General features: G+C 43.3%; 1 protein-coding gene across 1 annotated transcript; it reads right to left on the bottom strand.

The window, feature by feature from the left end:
* Positions 1-26,580, bottom strand: LOC138301884 (gastrin/cholecystokinin-like peptide). The gene is made up of 3 exons (XM_069242366.1): positions 26,529-26,580; positions 10,892-11,116; positions 1-335 (listed from the first exon to the last, which is right to left on the bottom strand). The coding sequence occupies exons 2-3, from the start codon at positions 11,112-11,114 to the stop codon at positions 220-222; spliced, it is 339 nt and encodes a 112-aa protein (XP_069098467.1). The 5' UTR covers positions 11,115-11,116; positions 26,529-26,580; the 3' UTR covers positions 1-219.
* Positions 26,581-27,077: the final 497 nt, after the last annotated feature.

Here is a 27,077-nt window from a genome sequence, read left to right as displayed (position 1 = left end):
GAAAATAATTTATTACAATAATTTATTCCAAATCAACAAAAAATAGTTGTGAATTTTTGCACTTTTTTCATCTTTGCATTAGCATTCAGTTGGATTTGTAAAACAATGAGGACAATTTGGCTTTGAGAGTTCAACCAGATACTAAAGCCCTGACTTTTTCCTCTTCTGAAATGGAAACAAGACACATCTGTACACATTTTGGCACAAGAGCTCCCGCTTTCAGGAGTTTTGCAGCAGATCGTCCACACTCCTGCGGCCGAAATCCATCCACCCTTCGTAGTCCCTGTCCTGCATGGGATGCCAGGGGCCCAGCTCATGGTCCTTGTTAGAGAATTCTGTGAACATAGAGATGAATACACTGAGTGTCCTACATACAAATATAAAATTAATAGTCAAATATTTGAAAGATGGCTATTGATGGAAATTTTACAAAAAAGTAGTCGTAATGTGTTAATGTTATGACATTGTGTGATGCAACCGTCACAGCTCCATTTAAATCCTATGTAGCATGCACAATCGAATTCTGTCCACTATTACTGGAACCATGTCACTATGAACTGCAGCCATGTGCTTGTATGTTGTGGGCGTGACTCACATACCACAGTAGTGCCCAATCACCTATGTACATGCTACAGGACAACATGAAACTCCCAGCACACATCTGGGACAAGCTGGGTGAATAAGACCACAAGTCTGATTACCCACCCCCTTCGACTACTAGCATGAGTAACACATATAGATCTTCTAGGGCCCTCTTTGCTCATCATTCCATTCTAGGATACACCGTGTGAGGACACCCACCAAATCTATGCCACCTCTTACAAGGACATAACTTTAGTCTGATCTATAGCTCTTTTTTAACCCTCTGTCTATACGTTTGCTCCTTATCTTCCCATCAGACCGGACCACATTGTCGAACATTAAGCTGCAAGACCATGACCCACCTGTCTATGATTGCAAAGCAAGATAATGAACTAGGTCTTTGCTTGTACATTAAAAAAAAAACCATTATGACTCTTGCACGACCCGCCATTATGTGATGACTGTGTGATTTCAGATCATGTACAATGATAATCTTTCTCACATTTGAAATCCACACTTATAATTTATTTCTTATCCAAATACTTTAGGAGCTATTGTTTTTACACCTGTAGTCACACTATGCTTTACATGTGCATCCAACCACGTTACTGGAAGGCGATTTTTGTTGTTGTTTTTATTGTTCTTATAAACTCAATAAAATAATTTTGAAGTTAAATATATAAAGTGCTACATGCTCACCTACAAATCATCCAGGTACTCATATCACAAATCACAGACTGACCAGAAAAGGAGAAACAACAAAACAGCAATAACTGGAAATGCTTGATGCCACAATTCATATACACTGGGAATTCCTCTGGGTAACATTCCTTTTTGTAGCTGATCTATGGCCTGCCTATGCAAATCAGTCATGACCTGCTCCTAAGCAAGCCATTGGCCGCTTTGCATGAGAATAGAAACAAACCACAAGACTTTTTGGCTTCTTAAGACCTCATTGTTCTTATTGCTGCCTGTCTCAGTAAGTTTCCCTAAGTGGCATGTGTGCCCAGATATGGAACCCATGCTTGCAGTGCTTCGCTTGAGCACATAAGCTCAATCTCACTGATGCCCATGCAGCGAGCAAGCGAAGAACTACAGGGTTTAAAATCCTTTGAAATTCTATAGAGCGAATATGAACTGAGACCCACTGCTGCATATAAATACATACAACTACACCATACACTAACAGAAGGGGTAACCTGGGGTAAGGTCCCAGATAGCACCCCTCTAAAATGTTGGCCACTTCAAGAAGAATTCAACAGGAAGCCAGTCTCAAGTTTATCTCACCATACTTAACAATACACCAGATAGGCTTAAAAGCAAGTCTGGAAAACTGATATTGATTTCATAGAAGACATAGACTGGGAGGCCCCTCTGATGCACCCCAGAGACATAGAGATTCAAGTCTAGCCTAAGATTCATCCAACTAAAAAATGCCCATATAATTTACTATAACAGGAATAGGCTCTTAAAGATGGGCAGTTTGCGCCTAATTTTTATTTCATTTTTAGGTTGAGCGTAAGCGTACGACCTCTTGTATGTTTTTAAGTACACTTCTTCTGTGGGCTTCCAGCTATTTCATTTGTTTGTTTCAGTGTCATTTAAAAATCCTTGCTTGCTAGTGGTCAGTCATGCATTTTTGTCCCTCCTTCTTCTGTGTGGGAGCATGAACCAACTACTGTATAATAACGCTTTGTCCTATTTATCTGGTCCGTAGGGGACTTCTTTTTTTAACTTTGTTTTCTGCTTCCCTTTCATTTGCAGAGCATTCGACCTCTGAGCTTAGCTGTAAACAAGGCTATAAATCAGGCTATCTTCTTGGTCACATTTGGTCTTTGTGGGCTCTGTGCACCCTCTCTCAGCTGCCTGACTCCCGCCCTTCCTTGGCTTGGATTTTCTTTACCAGGTGTGCCTGACTGTGTGCTGAGAGCAAGAGTAGAAGATCGCTTGTAATTGCTTATATCCTAGGCCCCCAGCTCTTCCAGGCCTCTGCAATCCTTAGAGACAGTGCCCACTTCTGCTCCATACTGGGATCCCACTCGCAGCTCCATCAGTGCACCTCAGTTCACACACTCCAAGGCCTCAGCTGTGCCAGGAACCTCACACATGCTGTCTGCCAGAGCACCTCAGTTCTTGCAGTCAGTACACTCTGCTGCTCCAATGCTGAGAACTCGGGTGCAGCTCCATCAGTGCACCACAGTTCACACACTCCAAGCCCTCAGCCGTGCCTGTGCCAGAGCACCTCAGTTCTTACAGTCAGTACACTCTGCTGTTCCAGTATTAGGACCTCGGGCACAGCTCCATCAGTGCACCTCAGGTCACACACTCCAAGCCCTCAGCCAGGCCAGAACCCTACACACACTCTCTATTCCAAAGCACCACAGTTTTTATAGTCAGTACACTCTGCTGTTCCAGTATTAGGACCTCGGGCACAGCTCCATCAATGCAACTCAGTTCTACGCCGGCAAGGTTACTTCCTTTCCTATACTGGGACCCCGCAAACATACAGTTCCATTACAGCAGCTCAATTCTAATATTCAGTCCTACTGCCAAGCCAATACTGGACCCAAAAGAGCAAAACACAGATCAGCCAGTGCACCTCAGGTCTAATATCCACAGCCACTGTTGATGGAAAGCACCACAGCTCTGCCAGAATCTATCAATTCTAACATTCACTGCACATTTCTTCTCAGTACTGAGGCTCACACATGCCCTTCAAAACTTCTCACTTCTGTGGTTCATATGCATTGCCACTCCCATACTGGGACCCGCTCGCAGCTTCACCAGGGCACCTCCAGGCTAACACTCAGCAACACTAGCACACCAATAATAGGGTCCACACATAGCTCCATTAACATACTTCACTTCTGACCTTGTGTGCCCATTACTATTCCAGTACTACAGCCCACATACAACTCTGTCAGTGCACCTCAACCCTAACCTGCAGCGCCCCATTATTCCAATACCAGGAATTACACAGCGCTCTGTTTCTCATTCCTCACCCTCTGCCTTTCTGTTATTCCAGCACAGGGCTGGGACACAGCTCTGTCTATACCCCCAATCCTGATCCTAAGTGTCCCAGTATTGCTGTATTGGGGTTCACATACAACTCTACTAATGCACCTCCTACTGCTGTGCAGTGCCCATGCTGTTCCACACTCTGACTTCTGTTTGAGGACGTGGGGGAGCCAATTAAATCTATTCCTAGCTGCCATCTTTATTTGGGAGGGTCTGTTTCACCTATCTCACTGCGTTCCTTCCTTTACTCTGTTTACACTCAGTGTTTTCTTTCTTTCTCACTTTTCTCTTTCCAGCTTTTAAAATCCACATGTTAAGTTTTCCTCTTTCTTTCAACCGTTTATCCTCTCCCTTTTTTTTTTTATTTCACTCTTTCAAACTTGCAAAAACATTGTAATTTCTTTCCTTGTTTCTCCTCTTTTTAAGGGCGAGTGCAAGGCACTCCGTTCGGTGTTATTTTCTTTCTTTGGGCTTCAAACCACGCCCATGTCATGTCAGTGTCTTTCATTGGTTCGTGAGCTTGCCTTTTATAATCTGCTTGCTTTCATTAGTGGAAGGCATGCATATGTCATGCCTTCTCCGGTGGTTAGCCCTCCTCGAGCGCAGTGACCAAGTACTGAAAACATACGAGGCTCGCTATTTTACGTCCGGTTTGTGGACTACTTTTCCTCTTTTTTCGCAGCGCGATCTCACTTGGCAGAAATCAAGCACTTTGCATGACATCAACCCTGTCACATAGTTAATTGCACTTTTGCTGGTTACGTAGATAATTGCACTTTTGCCGATAGGTTTCACCACGAGTGAACTGTTATTTCCGTTTGTGTGTCTGCTTTGCACTGATGGCAACCGTCAGTTTGCTTATGTGAAACTTTTACTTTTCAGTTTATATAGCAAGAAAAGTCCAGTTAGTTATGAGAAACTTTTTTATTTTCATTTCTAATTTATGTGGCAAGAAAAGTCCGGTTAGGAGTTTACAATGCTAATTGCTCGAGCTCAAGCAAATGCAAGACCGTTTGCATTGCAAATGCTTGTTTTCTTCACCAGGTGTTCATTCTTTCACTATTTTTTCTCTTCCCTTCATTTCTTCTTTCCTTCCACCCTCTGATCCGTCCCAAATTATACTTTTGTTATGGTGTTTTGAGCATTACAATCTAATGCCAAAACGTTTATTTCTGATAAAGGTTTATATGATAATTGTATATGTGTTAAGATAGAGTAGGCGGTTTGGTTAAATGCTGGGCCACTGGAATGATATGGCAGGAAAGGACGAAATTATGAGGCAAGGCTGACCAATTTATGTGGCAAGAAAAGTCCAGTTATGAATTTACAATGCCAAAGCTCTAACTCAAGAAAATGCAAGACCTGTTGCATTGGAAATGCTTCTATAGTATTGCCTTTGGTCAGAACTATTGGTTTGTATAGAAGAAGCCATCCTGCTCTCTAGTGGTATGCAATGTGTACTACAACGTAAAAATGTGTATTTATATGAACCAGTCAGTGAGGCCTGCTAGTAATACATGTACTACTCCAAAGAGCTCCAGGTTAATTTGTGGCACAAGAGATCATAAAATTCCACGCCCATAATGTGAGTTTTTCCAACTTCTTTGAAGTCTACAAAGATTTCATTAAAAAATGGCAAGAAAATAGTTTGTTCAAGTCTACAAGTGAGGTGCCTGTCAGAAGTCTCATGTTTTTCAATTTTGAGTAAAATGGAAGGAAGGAAGGAAGGAAGAGCAGTTGACTTCATTTGTTACAGCCTCTGTCTAAGAAGATGGACTTGAGAGAAGGACTCAGGAATATGTCAAAGGCAGTAAAACTGAACATCATTCAGCTATGAATAGTTAATCGTTCTCGAAAACAGAAAATCGTAAACTCTCCTTAACCCATAATGCAGATGTAATACTATTAAAAGACCGAAAATGTTCTCTATTTATCCATACTCCTGTGTCTCGCTTTTTAGCCATCAGGCTCTTTACACTTTCAAATGTTTACATGGCTTCATACATCACTTGTATTTATGCAATATTGTGTACTTTTTGCTGCTCCAGATTCGGCACTGCGATAAGATGCGCACTAATGTCTTCTTTTGTTCTGATGTTTTATTTAACCATTTGCATTAAATATATTTTTTTAGGAATCGAACAAGCAGGGATACACTGAAAGAGAGAATGGGCCTAGTCTGGCTTCAAATGGCAGCTAGAATTCAATTTAAGGTCGCATGCTTTGTTTCAAGTCCTTTATGAGTAGTGCTTAGAGTTAATCAAATCCAACATTTGTCTCTACATGTTTTCACAACCCTTGCGTTATTCAGTTAAAGCCCTTTCCCGACCCCTAAACACAGATCACCTCTGTAGAAGAGTTTTCGCAATCCACATCCTCCTGGCACGGAACGAGCCCCTCATACCACTAAGTCTCAACGCTAATGATGATAGTTTTGCTGCTGTGCTTTAATAATATTCCACTTTATTAAACTTTTTTTAGTTCTTTTGACTTTGCACATTAGAACTTAAATTAGGACTTTGTAATCCTTGCACATTTCGTGCCCCTGGCTTGGCACATACTATACTTTTCATTAGCTGCATTTTCAGCCACTTTGGTACTTTATTTCTACAGCTCACTTTGTGGTGATCATCTTGAAAGGTCCCCATTTTTGGTCTTGGTCTAATTTGTGAGACCTGATGAACATCTGCAGGCCGGCGCATGCCTATCTAAGCAAAGGTGTGGTTGCACATTTTGCATGGCAAAGGCAAGTGTATCTGTGTTGCCTGCGTAGCCAGCTAGGGACTCTGCCCATCTGCTAGAGGACACCAGTGGCCTGCAACAAATATAAAACTCCGGGTAGCAGCTTCCCGATTCTGTGATCTTATCTTCTACTTCATCTTCACATTCTACCTCAGCAGCTAAGGTTAGCAGCACCATTAACAACTGGGGACTCATTATTTGCGAGCAATCCCCGCTGCCTTCCTTTACGCTTCCTTCACTTTCAACTGAACGACTGTATGGTGCATCAGGTACATATAACGGGGCTCTCTCTTGTGCGTGAGTTGACTGTGAAAGCATCAATGATTGACCTTTGACCTTACTCTCACTCAGAAGCAGGATCCTGTATTTCTAAGTGAAACATACCTAACCTCTAACCTGATTAACTAGGCCATACCGGAAGGCTTTAAGATCATTTTTCAGACTAGAACAATGTCACAAAGAGGAAGTGTGGTGGTTATCTTTATAGTCTTACCAACACCCTCACCAGAGAGGGAAGAGGGCATAGGGAGATTCAAACTGGTCCATTGCATCTCTTCCTATCATGACACATAGTAACAGAAGAGAACTTCCACAAGTAAGCATCTGTGTAACAGTTAGGAGTCAGGGCTAACACATGCCCAGTAGTTGCCCTCTTACTGTATGGGGAAATATCTACCAAGGGCATTCCAAAATGAAGATACTAGAACCCTCACCCACCTAGGTGGCACGCTTCATCATCGGGTCTGGCTCTTATGCCATGTAGGTGTTGCAATGCCTAGTGGGCCCTACTACCCCAAAAAGAGGGGAGGGCACTTTCGGTGGCAGATCTTTCCACTGCCCGATGTCGTGATCAGTGCAATAGTGACGGGGCACGGGATTGTGAATTTTTGGAAATCGTTCAAATTAAAGTTGACTCAAGCACCCCTAGTGCACATGCTTTATTTATGGGGGTTGCTACCAAGGTCATCCTACCCTATTAGGGTACAAACTGTATAGGTTTCCCAGGAATGTGAAGTCACTAGTGAACAGTTCACCAGTGCCCCACCCTCCAACAAAAAACCCATGTGGATAAGGCTAATTAACTTAAGAGTTTAACAAGGACTTAAAAAATGACAGTGCTCCCTTGACCAGACATTTGCGTATACGCATACTGATAACCGTAATTATGTACATATTAGATAGTGAACAGAAAACACAGTAACAAATGGATTACTGCATGTTCTGAGATATACTGGTATGGTTTACACATTTATAAAGGAGAGAATTTGGCATATTTCAGATGTATATCTCTCTAATTTACAGTACATATTAATAACTGTTAGTTTTTTTATATCCTTGTTACATTCTTTTGTTGGTTACCCTGATCCACCTGAGTTTTTTATTGGAGGGCAAGGCACTGGTGTTAGTAAAAGAAGAAGAACGATGCCGTGAAAAACGCAAGAGTAACCGCGCGTGCGTCAATGACTCCCTTTTTCTCTGCTTTAACCACGCATGTGCTGAATAACGCATATGCGTGGTCAGGGCAGAGAAAAAGGCAGAGTGGCTCGGGAGAGGATGCGGTCAGGTAAGTGGGGTTAGGGCAGGGTTGGGGGATCGTTTTTAGGGGTGGGGGTGGATTAAGGACTTGGGGTAGTTGTTTTTTTTAGGGGCCGGGTGGGGGGATCGGTGTAGTTCTGGTTTTTAGGGGTTGGGGTAGTTTGGTTTTTAGGGGCGGGAATGGGGGGATCGGGATAGTTCTGTTTTTAGGGCGGATAGGGGTTGCAGTAGTTTTGTTTGGGGGGATTATGGGTTGGGGTAGTTTGGTTTTTTGGGGGTGGAGGATCAAGGTAGTTTGGTTTTTGGGGGTAGGAGGTGGGCGGATTGGGGTAGTTAGGTTTTTTGGGGTGGGGGATCGGGGTAGTTTGGTTTTTGGGGGTGGGGAATCGGGGTAGTTTGGTTTTTGGGGTGGGGTCAGGGTAGTTTTGTTTTTGGGGGTGGGAGGATCGGGGAGTTTTGTTTTTGGGGGTGGGGGGAATCGAGGTAGTTTTGTTTTTAGGGGCAGGGGTGGGGAGTTAGGGTAGTATGGTTTTTGGGGGTGGGGGATCAGGGTAGTTTGGTTTGTGGGGGTGGGGGGATCGGGGTAGTTTTGTTTTTAGGGGCAGGGGAATCGGGGTAGTTTGGTTTGTGGGGGGATTGGGGTACTTTTGTTTTTGGGGTGGGTGGTTGGGACAGTTTTGTTTTTAGGGGCGGGTGGGGGGGTCGGTTGTTTTTAGGGCGGGTGGGGGAGGTCGGGGAATGGTTTAGGGCTCAGGGTGGGTGGGAGGTATCCGGGGTAGTTTTACTATTAGGGGTGGAGTACTTCTGGGCCTTAGGGAAGGTGGGGGGTGGCATGCTAGAACCATGCATGCCATTGCCACACATGCCTTTACTAGGCATGCTTTTACAATGAAAAATCATTGTAAAGGCATGCGTGGTAAAGGCATTTGTGGTAACAATGCGATCGTTGTTCCGACCGCATTGTTCAGGCATGCGTGGTCCCAGCATTCGTTGTTCCATCATACATTCATTTGTAAATGATACGTAGGACACAAAATTTATGGCAGATATTTTTGTAATCGATATTCTGTCATACTACCACCCTAATATTGTAGTCCATCTGTGCCTACTCTCACTTTCAGGAGACACATATATTTATGACAGGGTATTGCCTACTTGATGCTAGCGTTGAGACCACAAACCCATTTCTAGATGTATGTGGGCAGGCACTGTGACGTTTCAGGAGAGTTCTAATGCTGGGAGATTTTAACATGCATGTGGATTTGGGTGGGTCAGGCAATAGATTTCAAGCATTCCTAAAAAGCTCTGGAAACGATGCGCTTCAACAGGGGGGCTAAGATCCCCATCCATATCAGGGCAGCCACATTAGATCTGATGTTTGATGGGGAAGGCCTAGTTTAGCACGTAATGTTATTCAGTTTATCTGGTCAAATCACTATTGTGAGTTCCGTTTATCAGCTCTTACATTGATACAGGAAGCATGAGCCCTCCCCCATGTCTTTGGGGTAAAATGACTCCGCATGAGATCAGGCAGTCACTGTTGGCGATATGAAGCAGGCAGCTCACTCTTTCTGATCCTAAGCACATGCTGAATCAGCTGCTTTCAGCTTTGGATGAAGTTTTTAGGAAAAGGGAGCCAGAACAAAATGTTGTTGTAAGGTGGCCAGACCAAATAATGTGTGTTTCCCAGATATACTCAACGCCATTAAATTAAAAATAAGACGATTGGAAGAGGTCTTGTGAAAGGATTACAAGGAAGGTGACAAGTTGGTGTACAAGGGCCAACAGGAAATTGACTAGAAAGAAATTATGCAGGCCAAGGGTACCTGTGTGGTAAAATCCTTAAGGTTGAACATTTTCCTAATCAGCTGTTTTTGTTTTCAGTTGTGAAAGCTTTCTTAAATTCCTTTGCCTCTCGGGTATGCTTCCCTTTTTTCAAATGTTTAGTAATTAATTGGTTAATATGTTTGTATCCAAAGTTTACAAGCGCATTAAAACGAGCCAGTCTCCTGAATATGACCCTCTTTATTGCACACGCAAGGGCTCGTCTGAAATTCCACTACCATCGCCATGGTGGATGAGGTCATCAACTTCAGATTTCAGTGTCTTGAACATCCTTGCCAGTTTATCCTCAGAGATGGTGGCAGGTACCTAGAAACCATGAGTAGGGTCCCCTCTTCTGGTAAAGTCTAGATACGACCCAACTATACGCCAAACATGTTCAGCCCTACACTTTGAAAGTTGTTGGAAAAGCAGGCCGACAAACAGTTCTGCAGATTTGTTGAAGATGGTAGTATTTTAGATGCTTGCCAGAGCTGTCTCCACTCTAGATGTCAAGCAGAATTCACAATAGTCATGGTGATGGGTGATGTTGTGGTTATTCTAGACATAAGAGGTGCGGTTGGAGTAACCTTGTTAGATCTCTTCTCCACAAGTTTGATCATGTGTCGGAGGGTGTTGGATATTTTCAGTCACTGGTAGTGAGTAGAGGATGCATTTTAAGTGCCTCTGCATGGCTTATAAATTCTTCGATGTCATGGAAAAATCAGAACAGGCCAAAGTACTGAGTTTCCAACTAGTGATTTGTTCCTCGTTTCTAAACCCATTACAGGAGCCTGTAAAATGTTAGCAACTCCTAAAATGGGCTCATTGCATTTAGGAAAATACTTCTGAGGCCCCAAATTCCCATTCAGATTGTTACTGACCATAAAAATGTTTAGCACATCTGGCCCTAAAAACTGAAGACAATTCTCATCCGCTAGTTCTTTGTAGTGTATTTTTCCTTAGTTTGACACAATAAGTGTTTCTTAGCGCTATGAAGCCTTTCAGGTACCCATGCGCTACAAGTAAGTAAATTAAAATAAAAAAATAAATGAAAGCTGAACTTGCACCACATTCAGCAGTTTGCGTTGATTTACTCTTATTCCACCACAAAGGGTTCTTCACATCATTTAGAGACGGTAGGACCGTGATTCATGTACCACATACAAGTTATGTCCCCTTTTTTACTTACCTGCTAATGCATTGGGGAAGGCTTGGAGCAGGAAATGCCTCTCCTCTGGAGAAAGGGAATTCAGCAGGTCCCTCCGGCTCAGCTCTGAACTGGCTGCGCTCCTCCTTGACTCTCTCTGGGATGAGGCCATGTCCGACATTTGGGAGTCTGGCATCATGGGCATGGCGAGGCAGCCAGCTGCTAGGACAGTGAGCAGGACAGTGAAGGACAGCTGGCTGGCCATTTCTGCAAAGATATGGAAGGCAAAGCTCAATTAGTGTGAAAAAAAGATTTTTGCACCAGATTTCAGATGGAAGTGCTCAGTTCTTCTTCAACAAAACTTTGTTCTGCCAGATCCCAGCTATAAAAGCACAATTCATTATACAATAGTAAAACATTCATAAAACTAATCAAATTTACAATTCAAATGCTAAAAACATAAATAATCATTTAGATCAAATCCTAGGTTTGGAATGCCTCATCCGTTTTACAGCTTGTCCATGTCTTTTCATTATAGACAGTGCACGTACGATTAAATTAATCACCGCATAACAAATCTGGGAGTGTCTAACTTTTGTAGCACTATTAGGGCAATCCTAGGCTGTCTGCAGTTGGCTGCACAGAGAACAGGGACCAAAAATCGCTTCCTGTGCAAAGAATACATATTACAAAACCTCATAAAGTGCAACGTGCTTTGTTTTGTGACAGAGTCACAAGGAAAGTGAGGAAGAATAACAAACCAAGGGGCATATTTATACTCCATTTGTGCTGAATTTGCGTCATTTTTTTTACGCAAATTTGGCACAAAACTAACTCCATATTTATATTTTGACATTAGAGATGACCAACATCAAAATATTGGAGTTTGCCCCCATTATTTATATGCGTGAACCTACCTTGCATTAATGAGATGCAAGGTAGGCGTTCCCATCTAAAAAATTGTGCTATCCCCATAGCCTTATATTTATCTCCCGCTGCTAAAATGACGCACAGTGGGAGGAGGAGCCAAATAATGGTGGAAAGCTTGCTTTGCACCATTATTTAACGCCTGGGCCAGACCAGGCGTTGGGGACCTGTGGACCCATTTCCATGGTCAGACACCATGGAATGGGTCCACAGGTGCCCTCCCCAAGCCACAGGAACACCACCACCCACACCAGAGGGACACCGGAGGATGGGGGACCCCATCTCAGGTAAGTAGAGGTAGGTATTTTGAAAACATTTTTTAAGTTCCATTGGGGGCCCTAAAATGGCCCCCCTACATGGCACAGGGTGCAATGGCCATGCCCAGGGGACATTTGTCCTCCTGTGCTGGCCACTAGGGTGGTGGGCATGACTCCTGTCTTTTATAAGTCATGAAATAACGCTAGGCTGGTTAACAGCATTTTTTTTGCCTCTAACCAGCCTAGCGTACTTTTTTGAGGCAAAACCCCTTCCCCCGTACCTCCACCCCACCTGGCTAACGTCATTTTATCTGACGCTAGCCCAACCAGTGCGCCAGCTTGCGGGATTCCATAAATTTGGTGCCCAGATGGCACTCAGGAATGGCGCAAGCCTCTCCAATACTTTTTTTGCCGCAAATCTACGTTTGCACAGTTTTGCGGCTAAAAGTATAAATCTAGCCCCAAGTACCCTTGGAAGGATATGTGACCATAACATGGATCAGATTAAAACGAAACCTTGTGAGATAAAATCTATATCTTTGATCATGGACAAATGTGAGATAGAATTCCAAACCTTCAGAGAGTTTCGTAGGCATGTAATTTTGACCTGACTGGGATAAGAAAAATACCCTCTGCTGTTCTTCTTTCCTCCACTTATAAAACAAATCTTTCACAAGGGGTTTAGTGCTTTTCGTAACAGATTCAGGATTTATAAAGGACCCTTCATTTCTGCAAAGATATGGAAGGCAAAGCTCAATTAGTGTGAAAAAAAGATTTTTGCACCAGATTTCAGATGGAAGTGCTCAGTTCTTCTTCAACAAAACTTTGTTCTGCCAGATCCCAGCTATAAAAGCACAATTCATTATACAATAGTAAAACATTCATAAAACTAATCAAATTTACAATTCAAATGCTAAAAACATAAATAATCATTTAGATCAAATCCTAGGTTTGGAATGCCTCATCCGTTTTACAGCTTGTCCATGTCTTTTCGTTATAGACAGTGCACGTACGATTAAATTAATCACCGCATAACAAATCTGGGAGTGTCTAACTTTTGTAGCACTATTAGGGCAATCCTAGGCTGTCTGCAGTTGGCTGCACAGAGAACAGGGACCAAAAATCGCTTCCTGTGCAAAGAATACATATTACAAAACCTCATAAAGTGCAACGTGCTTTGTTTTGTGACAGAGTCACAAGGAAAGTGAGGAAGAATAACAAACCAAGGGGCATATTTATACTCCATTTGTGCTGAATTTGCGTCATTTTTTTTACGCAAATTTGGCACAAAACTAACTCCATATTTATATTTTGACATTAGAGATGACCAACATCAAAATATTGGAGTTTGCCCCCATTATTTATATGCGTGAACCTACCTTGCATTAATGAGATGCAAGGTAGGCGTTCCCATCTAAAAAATTGTGCTATCCCCATAGCCTTATATTTATCTCCCGCTGCTAAAATGACGCACAGTGGGAGGAGGAGCCAAATAATGGTGGAAAGCTTGCTTTGCACCATAATTTAACGCCTGGGCCAGACCAGGCGTTGGGGACCTGTGGACCCATTTCCATGGTCAGACACCATGGAATGGGTCCACAGGTGCCCTCCCCAAGCCACAGGAACACCACCACCCACACCAGAGGGACACCGGAGGATGGGGGACCCCATCTCAGGTAAGTAGAGGTAGGTATTTTGAAAACATTTTTTAAGTTCCATTGGGGGCCCTAAAATGGCCCCCCCTACATGGCACAGGGTGCAATGGCCATGCCCAGGGGACATTTGTCCCCTGTGCTGGCCACTAGGGTGGTGGGCATGACTCCTGTCTTTTATAAGTCATGAAATAACGCTAGGCTGGTTAACAGCATTTTTTTTGCCTCTAACCAGCCTAGCGTACTTTTTTGAGGCAAAACCCCTTCCCCCGTACCTCCACCCCACCTGGCTAACGTCATTTTATCTGACGCTAGCCCAACCAGTGCGCCAGCTTGCGGGATTCCATAAATTTGGTGCCCAGATGGCACTCAGGAATGGCGCAAGCCTCTCCAATACTTTTTTTGCCGCAAAACTACGTTTGCACAGTTTTGCGGCTAAAAGTATAAATCTAGCCCCAAGTACCCTTGGAAGGATATGTGACCATAACATGGATCAGATTAAAACGAAACCTTGTGAGATAAAATCTATATCTTTGATCATGGACAAATGTGAGATAGAATTCCAAACCTTCAGAGAGTTTCGTAGGCATGTAATTTTGACCTGACTGGGATAAGAAAAATACCCTCTGCTGTTCTTCTTTCCTCCACTTATAAAACAAATCTTTCACAAGGGGTTTAGTGCTTTTCGTAACAGATTCAGGATTTATAAAGGACCCTTCATTTCTGCAAAGATATGGAAGGCAAAGCTCAATTAGTGTGAAAAAAAGATTTTTGCACCAGATTTCAGATGGAAGTGCTCAGTTCTTCTTCAACAAAACTTTGTTCTGCCAGATCCCAGCTATAAAAGCACAATTCATTATACAATAGTAAAACATTCATAAAACTAATCAAATTTACAATTCAAATGCTAAAAACATAAATAATCATTTAGATCAAATCCTAGGTTTGGAATGCCTCATCCGTTTTACAGCTTGTCCATGTCTTTTCATTATAGACAGTGCACGTACGATTAAATTAATCACCGCATAACAAATCTGGGAGTGTCTAACTTTTGTAGCACTATTAGGGCAATCCTAGGCTGTCTGCAGTTGGCTGCACAGAGAACAGGGACCAAAAATCGCTTCCTGTGCAAAGAATACATATTACAAAACCTCATAAAGTGCAACGTGCTTTGTTTTGTGACAGAGTCACAAGGAAAGTGAGGAAGAATAACAAACCAAGGGGCATATTTATACTCCATTTGTGCTGAATTTGCGTCATTTTTTTTACGCAAATTTGGCACAAAACTAACTCCATATTTATATTTTGACATTAGAGATGACCAACATCAAAATATTGGAGTTTGCCCCCATTATTTATATGCGTGAACCTACCTTGCATTAATGAGATGCAAGGTAGGCGTTCCCATCTAAAAAATTGTGCTATCCCCATAGCCTTATATTTATCTCCCGCTGCTAAAATGACGCACAGTGGGAGGAGGAGCCAAATAATGGTGGAAAGCTTGCTTTGCACCATTATTTAACGCCTGGGCCAGACCAGGCGTTGGGGACCTGTGGACCCATTTCCATGGTCAGACACCATGGAATGGGTCCACAGGTGCCCTCCCCAAGCCACAGGAACACCACCACCCACACCAGAGGGACACCGGAGGATGGGGGACCCCATCTCAGGTAAGTAGAGGTAGGTATTAAGAAAACATTTTTTAAGTTCCATTGGGGGCCCTAAAATGGCCCCCCTACATGGCACAGGGTGCAATGGCCATGCCCAGGGGACATTTGTCCCCTGTGCTGGCCACTAGGGTGGTGGGCATGACTCCTGTCTTTTATAAGTCATGAAATAACGCTAGGCTGGTTAACAGCATTTTTTTTGCCTCTAACCAGCCTAGCGTACTTTTTTGAGGCAAAACCCCTTCCCCCGTACCTCCACCCCACCTGGCTAACGTCATTTTATCTGACGCTAGCCCAACCAGTGCGCCAGCTTGCGGGATTCCATAAATTTGGTGCCCAGATGGCACTCAGGAATGGCGCAAGCCTCTCCAATACTTTTTTTGCCGCAAAACTACGTTTGCACAGTTTTGCGGCTAAAAGTATAAATCTAGCCCCAAGTACCCTTGGAAGGATATGTGACCATAACATGGATCAGATTAAAACGAAACCTTGTGAGATAAAATCTATATCTTTGATCATGGACAAATGTGAGATAGAATTCCAAACCTTCAGAGAGTTTCGTAGGCATGTAATTTTGACCTGACTGGGATAAGAAAAATACCCTCTGCTGTTCTTCTTTCCTCCACTTATAAAACAAATCTTTCACAAGGGGTTTAGTGCTTTTCGTAACAGATTCAGGATTTATAAAGGACCCTTCAATGAATAGTGTCATAAAGACAGATTTTACATATTTTAACCAGAGAATAGCTCCAACATTATCGAGTTGAAGACAGTCCTGTATGATCACCTTCGTAAGAATTAATTCGGGGTCAACCAGATTCTCTGACACAGTAATAATGGGATGATTTTTATTCTGTCCTCTATGTAATGTAGACAAAGTTCTATATGACATACATGAGTAGAAAGGGACTGTGGAACCGCCAACAGATTATGTAGGAACTTATTTTCCAATATCTGGAGGGAGTAATTTTTTTGTATCCCCACACTCCTGCTCCACCACATTTAGCATTATAAATTACAGAGACTTCCTTCACCGGTTTTTGCCCCACTCTTTTTGTAAAATTTTAAGACAGAATCAATTGATCTCTGAAAGTGCAAGGAGCATGCTCTATGTAAAAAGTCCCAGATCATCCTAGAATCAAAATCAATCCCCAAGTACGTAAAGATTTCCACTTTGGCTATCTCTGTACCACCCAATTGAAATCTCATGGTTTTCGTTCTTTTGTGACCCACTATCAAAGCAAATGACTTTCCTAAGTTTATTTTCAGACCTAGCTTATCCATAAAGTGCTTGAATCCATTTAATAAGTATTGCAACTCGATGGCCATTCATGCTCAGGTATTTTGCCTCATTAAATATGTTTAGACAGATATGGAGCTCGGGATAAGGAAATGCTTATGATTTTACCATGTAGTAAAACAAAGGACCTGATTTAGAGTTTGGTGGATAGGCTACTCCCCCACAAATGTGATAGATATCCTGTCTGCCCTATTACAAGGGCCATAGGATATAATGTACTTGTAATAAGGAAGATGGCATATCCATCATGTTTGTGACGTAGTAACCCATTTGCCAAACTCTAAATCAGGACCTCAATTTTTTGCATTTAATTTCAAATCCCTTCACTTTTCAGAATGCTTTAAATTTTACATTTAGTGTCTTTACTTATATATACTTTATTACTCTGCTAATATTATTTAATTTTCTGAATAGTCACAAATCCCCTGATAGGCATTGTGGACATCCATGGGCCCATGGACCACAGGTAAAGAACCACTGCTATATGATATAATGCACATTTAATAAGTCAGACAGGATATCTGACACAATTGTGATGGAATAACCCATCCACCAAACTCTAAATCAGGCTCAGAATCTACATGTCATCTCTCATTCTGAACTGTGGAGCTCTGAATGGGGAGGAAACCCCTTTAGACAGAAAGCTGGAAGGTTTATTACTTCCGTAGGTGGTTTTACCTTTTAGCATTACCATGACAGTCAGAGCAAGGGCTAAATATTTAAGTATTACAGGGAACAGATAGTGACATTTGAGGCAAACTGATTACAATCTTTGTTACACCAAACGTTTTAAACATGATAAACACACTGACCAAATTACGAGTTGTGGGGACTGATTTACGGAGTTGAATTCTACCAAGCACAATTGTTAGTTTGCTGGTGTTCCCGCGCCTAGATGTGGTTACACCAGACCTGATTTTCCCACCTTGAAAATCCAGCTCATAAAATCACTCTAAGAAAGCGCTTCACTGTAGCCCAACCCCATCTCTTGCCCAGCCTATAGCTTCACAAGCTTGGCTGTGTTAAATAAGTCTGAACATTATCGTGCTATGTGGTAAAAATATATTGTTAAATGAAGAAAACTTCATAAAGCCAAAGTTAAACCAGGAAACTTTGCAACCTTCTCAAAAGCTAAAATTCGAAAGTATTTTTTGGCAAAGAAATGAGAAACGTGTTTTGCCCTCCACTGCTTTTAAACTGGCCTTGTCAGTTGTAGTTTCCTCTCTTTAAAAATATGGCGGAAACAAGTCCCTTTGCTTATTTACTAAATTACGTGTGTTCTGCAGCACCAAATTACTACTTTTCAGCTCATTCACTGAGCGCTGAGAGACTTTCAGCACTTGTCTACTCGGACAACTATAATGCAACCTGCGCTACAAAGCAGAGGACCAATGTATGGTGCTAGGTGGAGTAGAAGGCATGGGAGGGAGGGTTGATATGGGAAAGTGGTTTATAGCTGAAGAGGCAGGGAAGAAGGCAGCGGGTCCGTGGTGGGCTGCAGGTAAAGCGGTGGTGGAAGTAGAAGAACAATCTGCAATCTTGTTGTTGGGTCTGATAGTCGTAGGATGGGTGGGAAGTGGCAAGTTAAGGAGGAAGGCCACCTGCTCAGCCCTTGCAGCTGAGGCGTGGTGTGTAGGAGATGGTGGCATAGTTAGCGTGGAGGGAAGCAGATGTGGTAGAGTGGAAGAGTTTGTGCACATTTCCTCTTAATGTGTTGTTTTTGTGCAGAAAGGTGTCCCTTCCAACTCAACAACAAACCTGCCTGTAACAGAGGCACCCTTGCACCATTGCACATGCATGCCTGCCTTGGTGCTAAGCAGCTCTCAGTACATCAGTGCATGGAAACCACAGGGATGCATCATATCTTAGTAGATATGGCACATTCTTGCTCTCTTCCTGTGAAGTTGTCTTGTTGCCTTGCGTTGTGTGACATTTTGATAAATCTGGCCCTGTACATGTTGTGTTCAGAGCAACACCCTGTGCCAGTGTCTTGATCTGAGGATTGTGGTGCTTATATATAACACTAGAGATGTGTTATATTTCATTTGCAGTGAAAGGTGCAAAGTTTGTTGATTTTGCATTTATTAGCAAAAAAAAAGGTTTGCAGCACAAGATGTTCATCTCACGCGGCTAGGAAACAACTGCAATCCACCGTATGGTCTATGAGATTTGGAGCTGTCCTGAGGTGGAACCTAACTCCTCTTGCAGCCCTCAATGCAGTGAAGTTGCTGTGGAGGATCCCTTTCTATTTTTTCAAACTTCATTAGGTTGTGAGTTGCTCATCATTTCCCACGCCTAGTAACAGGGTAACGATGGTGAGATGCAGGAAGGGCAGTGTGCACACATTCATGTAGTTCTTACTGAGGCACGGTAGGCTTGGAAGATGCCAGAGTTAAGGTTTTCTGTGCAATGCACATTCACCTCCATGTACTTACAGTTTACAGTGCTGCAAGTAACAGATGCTCTTATGATTTTAATACCCAACTCCACGCAACTCATTTTGTCAATTTTAAAGAGGAATAAAGGTATGCTGGTCGAGAGATTTTTGTGTAGCAGGCTCTAAGCAGGTACATTAGCCCACTGAACTGACTTACTGGAACTGGCACTGAAGAGAGCTACTTTGTGGACAGATGAGCACCTTTTGAAAGAGCAGAATGTTGTCACTCACAGTGAAGTTAGACAATGGCTAAAGTAGACTGACATGTTGCACCTTGCCCTGTGCTAAAGTAGGCAGAAGAAAAGCATCCTTTTACATGCCTATATCTTTGGTGCCACTTGACGAATCTTCACAAAATGTTTAAAAACAATTTTTTGCCAGTCACGTCAGCTGCTGCCTGGAAAGTTTTGGGGTGAGCCGTCTGGGGGGGCGGTGGTGGAGAAAAAGAAGGGTGGGGACCAAAGCACATTTTCATCATTCATTTTTCCATTGGGATTTTGAACAGCGATTACGCCGAAACTACTGGATGGAATTACCACATTTGGCAGAAAGGTAGGTCCTGGTCCAGACAGCAACCTTTTTTTGTGTTGGTGTAATTTGATTCAGTAGTTTTTGAGAGAATAAGGGGAAAACATATTTGTAAATATAAGGATGTGAAGGATTCGCAACCCCTCTCAATCTCGTGCTGAGATCTGATTAGTTGATAACACTTGAACAGAAGTTGTTAAAGTGTTGTCAGCCATCTTGCAATTGGGCTGAAGCCGAGACCCTGAAAGCAAGTAAAAAATGAAGAAAAGGGGCCATGGTATGAACACCCTGACCCCTTAGCTCTGGTGGTAAGGTCCCAAAGGGACCACCCAGGACTAAAAAGCATTTTTTTATTTTACAGGCTGAGTTGCAGTGGATTTACGGATCCACTGTAAAACAATAAAAAAAAAAAAAAATCTGTGGGCTCCCGTACTTCGTTATTATAAAGCCCCCAGTTGGGCCAAGTCCTGGGGGCATTTCATAAAAAATGTGGAGCCTTCTGGCCCCCTCCCACAGCCCCGGGGACTGCCCACTCCTTGGGGCTTATGATAAATATGTGGGGGAGCCACGCACCCCCGCTGCCCTGGGGATAACCACCTCCCCACGGCTGTCATTGAATATGCGGGGGTGCGTGCCCCCCTGCTGCCACTGGAACCACCACCTCCCCGGGGCCATCACTAAATCTTATGCGAGGGGGTGCGTGCCCCCCCTCACCTCCCCAGGATCACCACCTCCCCGGGGCACAAGTAATTACAATGCGCTCCCCTGTGTGCCCCCACTGACAGTCCATAAAGAGCTAAGAAAAAAGAAGAAGAAAAAAAAAAAAAAAAATAGCTCAGTGTGAAGGTCGCACTGAGCCCTCAGGGATCGAGTCCAGACAGACTCACTTCCCTCTTTTTTTAAATTCCAAATTATTTAATTTTTTTCAAAAAGATAGATACATTTTTATTTAAAATTGTACAGAAATATCTAATTCAAAGTATATCATACATCAAAGCCTAAAACCTCTTCATAACTCTCCCTCTTACTTTCTTCCTCTTTCAATCAATTTCACCCACTCACACACCCACTCAGACACTTACAGACCAACTCACAGATCAACTCAGAGCCTCGTGCACCCACTCACAGCCCCAGTCAGACCCTCACACACACACTCACAGACCCACTTAGACTCTCACACACCCACTCACAGACCCACTGACAGTCATGCATCCACTCACAGACCCACGCACACACTGACGCACCCACTGAAAACACTGATGTACACAGTCTCACATCCACACACTCTCACAGCCACTTTGACACCCAGATAGACCCTCTCACACCGATTCTGACACACAGCATGGGTTTGGGTGGTTAGGGGGGTTGGCCGTAGGGTCTAGCTGCACAGTCTTGCGGACAACCTCTGCTGTGCATGGCCAAAGGCAGTGCATGGTGCAAGGTTGGGTGCTTCTAGGGGGTTGGTCTTAGGGCCTTAGAGTTATTTCAAGTAACTATAACTCTCGTCCTAAGGTAACTATAACTCGCGCCCTTGCCATGCACAGTTTTCTTAACAATGACTTTGTGGCAAATGTTGCAGTGATAATATCAAAGATGCCATAGAAGATGTCATCAATGATATATTATGTGGAGTAATTAGCTGTGCATGGCAAAGGCGCAAGTTATAGTAGGTAGTTATAGTTAAGACCATTTTTTCCATAGACTGAACATTTTTTGTTTTGCCAATAACCTTAGGGCTGTTTGACGAATCTTCACTAAATTTTCTAAACTACTGTGAAACTCACTTTAGCTGGTGTCTTGCAATTTTCAGGGTGATCCGTCACGTGGGTGCCAAAAAAAAGGGGGGGTACCAAAACACTTTATCCCCATTCTGTGGCCCTGAGGATTTTCAATTCTTTAGACAAAGCTACAGCCCGCCGTGCTGAAGGGCATTACACCAAATTTGAAAGGAAGCTAGATAGTGGTCCACAGATTGTGACTAAAAATGGATTGTCACATAAGAGCAATCAGGTTGGGTTATTCACAGCAAATCTGACAATTTTACTTTGGATTCGCCTACAAAGGTTTTGCACTTTGGGTCATTATTTCGTTTGGCTCCAGCAACCCACTTGGGGCAAATTGAAAAAATTGCAGGACCACCACAACCAGCAGGCCCTGCTCACTTGAGAGGCCCACTTGGGCGGACTAGTATTTAAAGAGACTAATCAGGTGCCTGTAATTAGACAAGCTGAAGCCATGCCGGTCTTTTCAGTAAGAAAGAGATGCCTGGAACACCTCCAGCACTGGCTGCACCTACGAGGGTGAAACACTTTTATATTTTTCTCTGCTGAAGAAAGGATTGACCTTGAAACACGTGTCCAGAGATGATTTTATAACTTAAGGCCTGGAATAATGAAACTGCTTAAAGAATTCACTGTGAGTTGCTGGCTTTGCTTTTTCTTCCCGTTTATATAACCTGTTGGGAGTGCGCTTTCACATGAGGACAACTTCGTTTTTGATATATATATATATATATCTATCTACCCACAGTGGATCTGCACATCTGGGGGAAAAGCAAGGCCTTGATTGGCTGGCCGCAACCTGACAGAAAAGTTGTGGCTGCCATTTTGTCTGTCGCATCACCTGGGGGAGGGAGAAAAACAGTTCAAAAACATATAAGGGGTCCGGATACTGGTATTTTGCCCCCATAGAACACATTCAAGGATCCCTTATGGACCCCTCATGGTCAAAAAATTGCCCTTTTTTTTGTCTGATCCACAGATCTGCGGATCCTCCGCGGGGCTCAGAGTGGCTTCCTGTGTAAATTTGTGGAAGACCCATGGATACAGAGAAAAATTGAGAAAAAAACTACCCGCTGCATACAACTCCACTCCGCGCATGACCAAAGGCCATGCAAGCTTTGGGTGCATGTGGGAGGGTTGGCTGCAGCCGTGCGCGGAGCTGGTTAAATTAAGGTGCATGTTAAAAAAACCATAGAGATTCACTGAAAAAACAATGGTTATAGGGACGTTATAGTTAAGTTGATGTTTTACCCACACAAAACCTTAGGAATTCAACAGTTAAGTTATACTTCTAATTATACTTATCTGAAGAAACTATAACTCGTGGTGGAAAGTAACTCTAGGCAATGTGTGATGGTTTCTTAATGTTGTGTAGAGTCCAATAAAGTCCACTCACGAATTGCACCTCAGTGCATGGCCAACAATAGCAGAGCAGGCCAGCATTATATCTCCCACCATACAGTTTGTCATCCAGTCCTTTCCAACCCAAATTCACGAGTATGTTTGATCTACATGGTGTATTTCAGTTTCTGAAAACTGAGTAATAACAGTACATTATTATGCATAAAAACCTTACCCTGAAGTGCTTAGTGTTCTATACATTTTTCTTTTTCGACTACAACGCTAATGTGGATTTTAATATTAGAAAACAGTAAAGTTACATTAAAAGCAAGATGTACTTTTGCTATAAATTCTTATTCACTAACCTGAAATATCCCTTGAAAAGCTCAAGCACTGTCAGAAGGGCTGGTGCCAAAGTCAGATTTGGAGACCTCCAAAGAGACCAACCAAGGAGATGGGTTGATCTTTGCTACAATTTTCTTCCTGAATTCTTCTTAAGGAAACATAAGGACCAACCTCAGGGAAGAGGTCCTGGACCACCTATTCTCTCTATTTCTGACTGCGTGGATGTTGTTTTATTTATAATGTATAAATCTATGTGGGTTTATATAGTGCAAACCTAGCTACAAAGCAACAGAGCACACCCTGAGTAACCTTGCAGGTGGCATCGCTCTCCTTACGCACTCCCAGTTGTCTGTGCATCGGATTCTACAGCGCAGACTAGTTTTGTATGATGTTTAGAAGCCTCCAGGGCACCAGCACTCTATGATTTCGGTCATGGCCTTTAGTTAAACTGGTGCATTGTGGACGTTGTAGTCCTATTCACTTCCATTGTTTGTTGTGCTCCAAGACACAAAATGGAATGTAAATTACACACCTTTAGACACACAGGCCCGTATTTATACTTTTTTGCGCCGCATTTGCGTCGTTTTTTGACGCAAAAACGGCACAAACTTGCAATATGTCATTGTGGCCCGTATTTATACTTTTTTTAGCGCCGCATTTGCGTCGTTTTTTGACGCAAAAACGGCGCAAACTTGCAAAATACCATTGTATTTTGTAGGTTTGCGCCGTTAGCCGTCAAAAAGCGGCGCAAATGCGGCGCTAAAAAAAGTATAAATACGGGCCTGTATTTTGTAGGTTTGCGCCGTTTTGCGCCAAAAAGCGGCGCAAATGCGGCGCTAAAAAAAGTATAAATACGGGCCACAGCATTTTTGGTGTACGCGTTAAAGTCCTATACACAGGCAGTGCGCTGCGCTGTAACTTGTTGGAGTTTGGGGAAGTGGCCAAGAGTGGAAGAAACGAAGGAACTGATGGAGGGAGGGATGGTGGGGTCTAAAAGGGGGGTTCTGAGTGGGGTAATAAAAAAGGCACACTGGGGAGAAATACGTTTCTCTTATTCCACGGAATGCGATATCTGACTACCTCAGAGCGCAGATAAACCTCCTAAAATTCAGAAAACAATTGAAAAGCTGTTTTTTTCGCCCCACTACTTAAATAGCTATCCTGCCGCCTTTTTCCTTGGGTTGATGTTTCACACTAGCGCCAAGACGCCGATTGAATTCGCGAGCTCTGCAAACATTAACATTAATATGAATGTATTTAGTTGGTGGGTGGGTGCTGTGGTGATATCAGCTCACAATGAGTGTGGCCGCTGCTGAAAGAAGCAATGAAGGAAGATGGGAAGTGAGAACTGGATGAAGCAAACTTAGAAGAAAGAGACCGGAAGGAGGGGGGAGCAATGAAGGGACGAAGAACAGAGAGTAAGGGAAGGGAAGAGAGGGGCGATGGGCTGAAAAAGACGAAAAGTGTACAGTACAGCTGGGGTCAGGGTGGGAGCAGGAATTTTCGAGAGGTACCCGCAGTTCTACTCTCTTGGTTACTTACTCTGTTACCTCCTGCTTTACAGCACCAACGGGCAATGTCAAAACAAATACCTCAGTATTACTCTTTCGAACAAGTAAAAAGTAATCGAAATGATACGTTTGAACAATACAACAACGAATGGCGAACAGCAGTGACGCTGTAGAGAGTGAAAAGAGATGTAAAAAGAATCAAACCTTAGCGAGAAAATGAATGGGAAGACGACACATGACAGCGCAGAGAAGACAACACAACAGTATTAAAGCGGGATTTGCTGTAAAGTTTTCCATTCCGTTGTCATACACGAGATTGAGAATGAGCCACAGAGACAGTGCTTAATTTGTGCTCGTTGTTCCCGGTGCGGAGCACCTTTATTTTTTAGGGCTGGCGCTTATTCTTCTGCCTCCAGCAGTTACTGCGAGCAAAAGACACATGGGAAAGAAGGAGGAAGAGAAAAATGAAAAAGCGTCACAGTGGGAGGAAGCAGAAAGCTGCAAGAGTGAGCTGAAGAGGCAGGGAGTGGCTGTAAATGGATTGAAGAGGCCCGAGATAGCTTCAGAATTACTCTGCCTCAGTATTCCATGTTCCCACATTTAATTGCAGCAGCCGTGTGTTTAAGAGGAGGGCTTTGAGTACCGGAACATTTTTATTTACAAATTAAGCACTGCACACAGACATATATTTTTTTGCCAAGGGAAGGGGCGAATACTCACTTTATGACTGAGTCAATGTAAAGCTCTTGCACAAGTGACAGAAACGGGCTTGGGTATTGCGTTATGCTTCTAGGTACTTGTAACATTGATGCTGTAAAGGAACTAGTATAAAGGCAATGTTCTGGGTAGCATTTATTAGTGGCTTATTTACTCACACAGGAAACTTAGGGGCATATTTACAAGAAAGTGGTACATCAGAGCTGATGTGCCACTTTTCGTGCGCCCCCCCGCCAGCTCCTAACAGCACCATGGTTGCGCCGTAGTTACCATACCGCGCACCATGGCGGTCTTTAGCACTATAGCATCAAATATTTTTGACGCTATTGTGGCGGTTTGCTACACTAGCATCGGAAATGTTGATGCTAGCGCAGCAAAGCACAGGGAGGACCACTGACTATAATGGGAGCGTCATTTTAACGCCTGCTATGAGCAGGCGTTAAAATGACAGAAAAAATGGCGTAGGGAAATGTAAATTTTACGGAGCCATTTTTTCGGACCGCCGTGTGCCGGAACGCTCCCCCTTGCGTACATTATGCCTGGCACAAGGGGTTGCAAAGTGGCACAATGCAAGCATTGCACCACTTTGTAAATATGGCACAACAGAAAAGCTGCTTTAGTGTAAAAAAAATTATGTTATGGCGGCGCTAATTGGCGCAAGGGGTTTGAAAATATACCCCTAAATGCTTCAATTCTAATCCCAGCGCTCCACTGGACTTAAATGTGTTATCCTGCGCAAAATGACAGAAAAAATGGCGCAGTGAAATGTTGTAAATTTCACTGAGCCATTTTTTCGGACCTCCCTGTGCCGGAACGCCTCACTTGCGTACATTATGCCTGACACAGGCATAATGTGGCACGAGGGGTTGCAAAGTGGCGCAATGCAAGCATTGCGCCACTTTGTAAATATGGCACAACAGAAAAGCCGCCCTAGTGTCAAAAAAATTATGCTATGCCGGCGCTAATTGGCACAAGGGGCATGAAAATATACCCCTAAATGCTTCAATTCTAATCCCAGCGCTCCCACTGGATTTAAATGTGTTATCCTGCGCAACTCCCTATATCTCCCCATACTTCAGTTCCCTTAAGAGATAATTCTGGAGGAAAATATTCTTTATCCAGTATTAAGAGTTCTAAAATCTGTTGCTGGACCTCGTTGCAACCTCTCCAGGTCCGCCTGAAAGCTCTTCAGGGAATGCCAGAGAAAGCTTCTTACCTGCTAGCTTCAGGCGCTGGTCTGTGGTGCTGATAGCGGTGAGGAGACCCTTCTGATGTGCCAGCCTCAGAACATCTTTTATAGGGCATCGGTGGCCGGCCAGCCGCCTCCTCTGCCAGGAGAAGCTCCGCCCACAGCCCTCTCTTCCCCCCCACTCCTTCACCCACCTCGGCTCTCAGAGCATCAAATTGTAAAGTTCCTTCTCCAGTTCCACGTCGTTGTCCACCACGTTTGGTGTTCATGTTGAGGAAGTAACAGAGACTTTCTTACAATGTCGTAAATACTGTCCATGCTTTCTAGAAATAAAAATATGACAGAAGGGAGAAAAGGTGAGCCGTTTACCGACTGGATGGAGCAAGCTTGGTGTTTAGCTTGCGAGTTTAGTGATTGTCGTAGAGATCGAAGATTTGAGTTCTAGGCAGTGCTTAATTTGAGCAGGTGGGTCACGGTACGAGGCACCAGCACTTATTTTATTGGGATGGCACTTCTTTTTTGGCCTCGAGCATTTACTGCAGGCAAAACACACATGCAGGAAGGGGAAAACGAAAA

This window comes from Pleurodeles waltl, chromosome 6 (genome assembly GCF_031143425.1).
Source record: "Pleurodeles waltl isolate 20211129_DDA chromosome 6, aPleWal1.hap1.20221129, whole genome shotgun sequence".
NCBI lineage: Eukaryota > Metazoa > Chordata > Amphibia > Caudata > Salamandridae > Pleurodeles > Pleurodeles waltl.
Note: the sequence above shows the minus strand (reverse complement) of the source record. Positions and strands in the feature narration are given on the sequence as shown.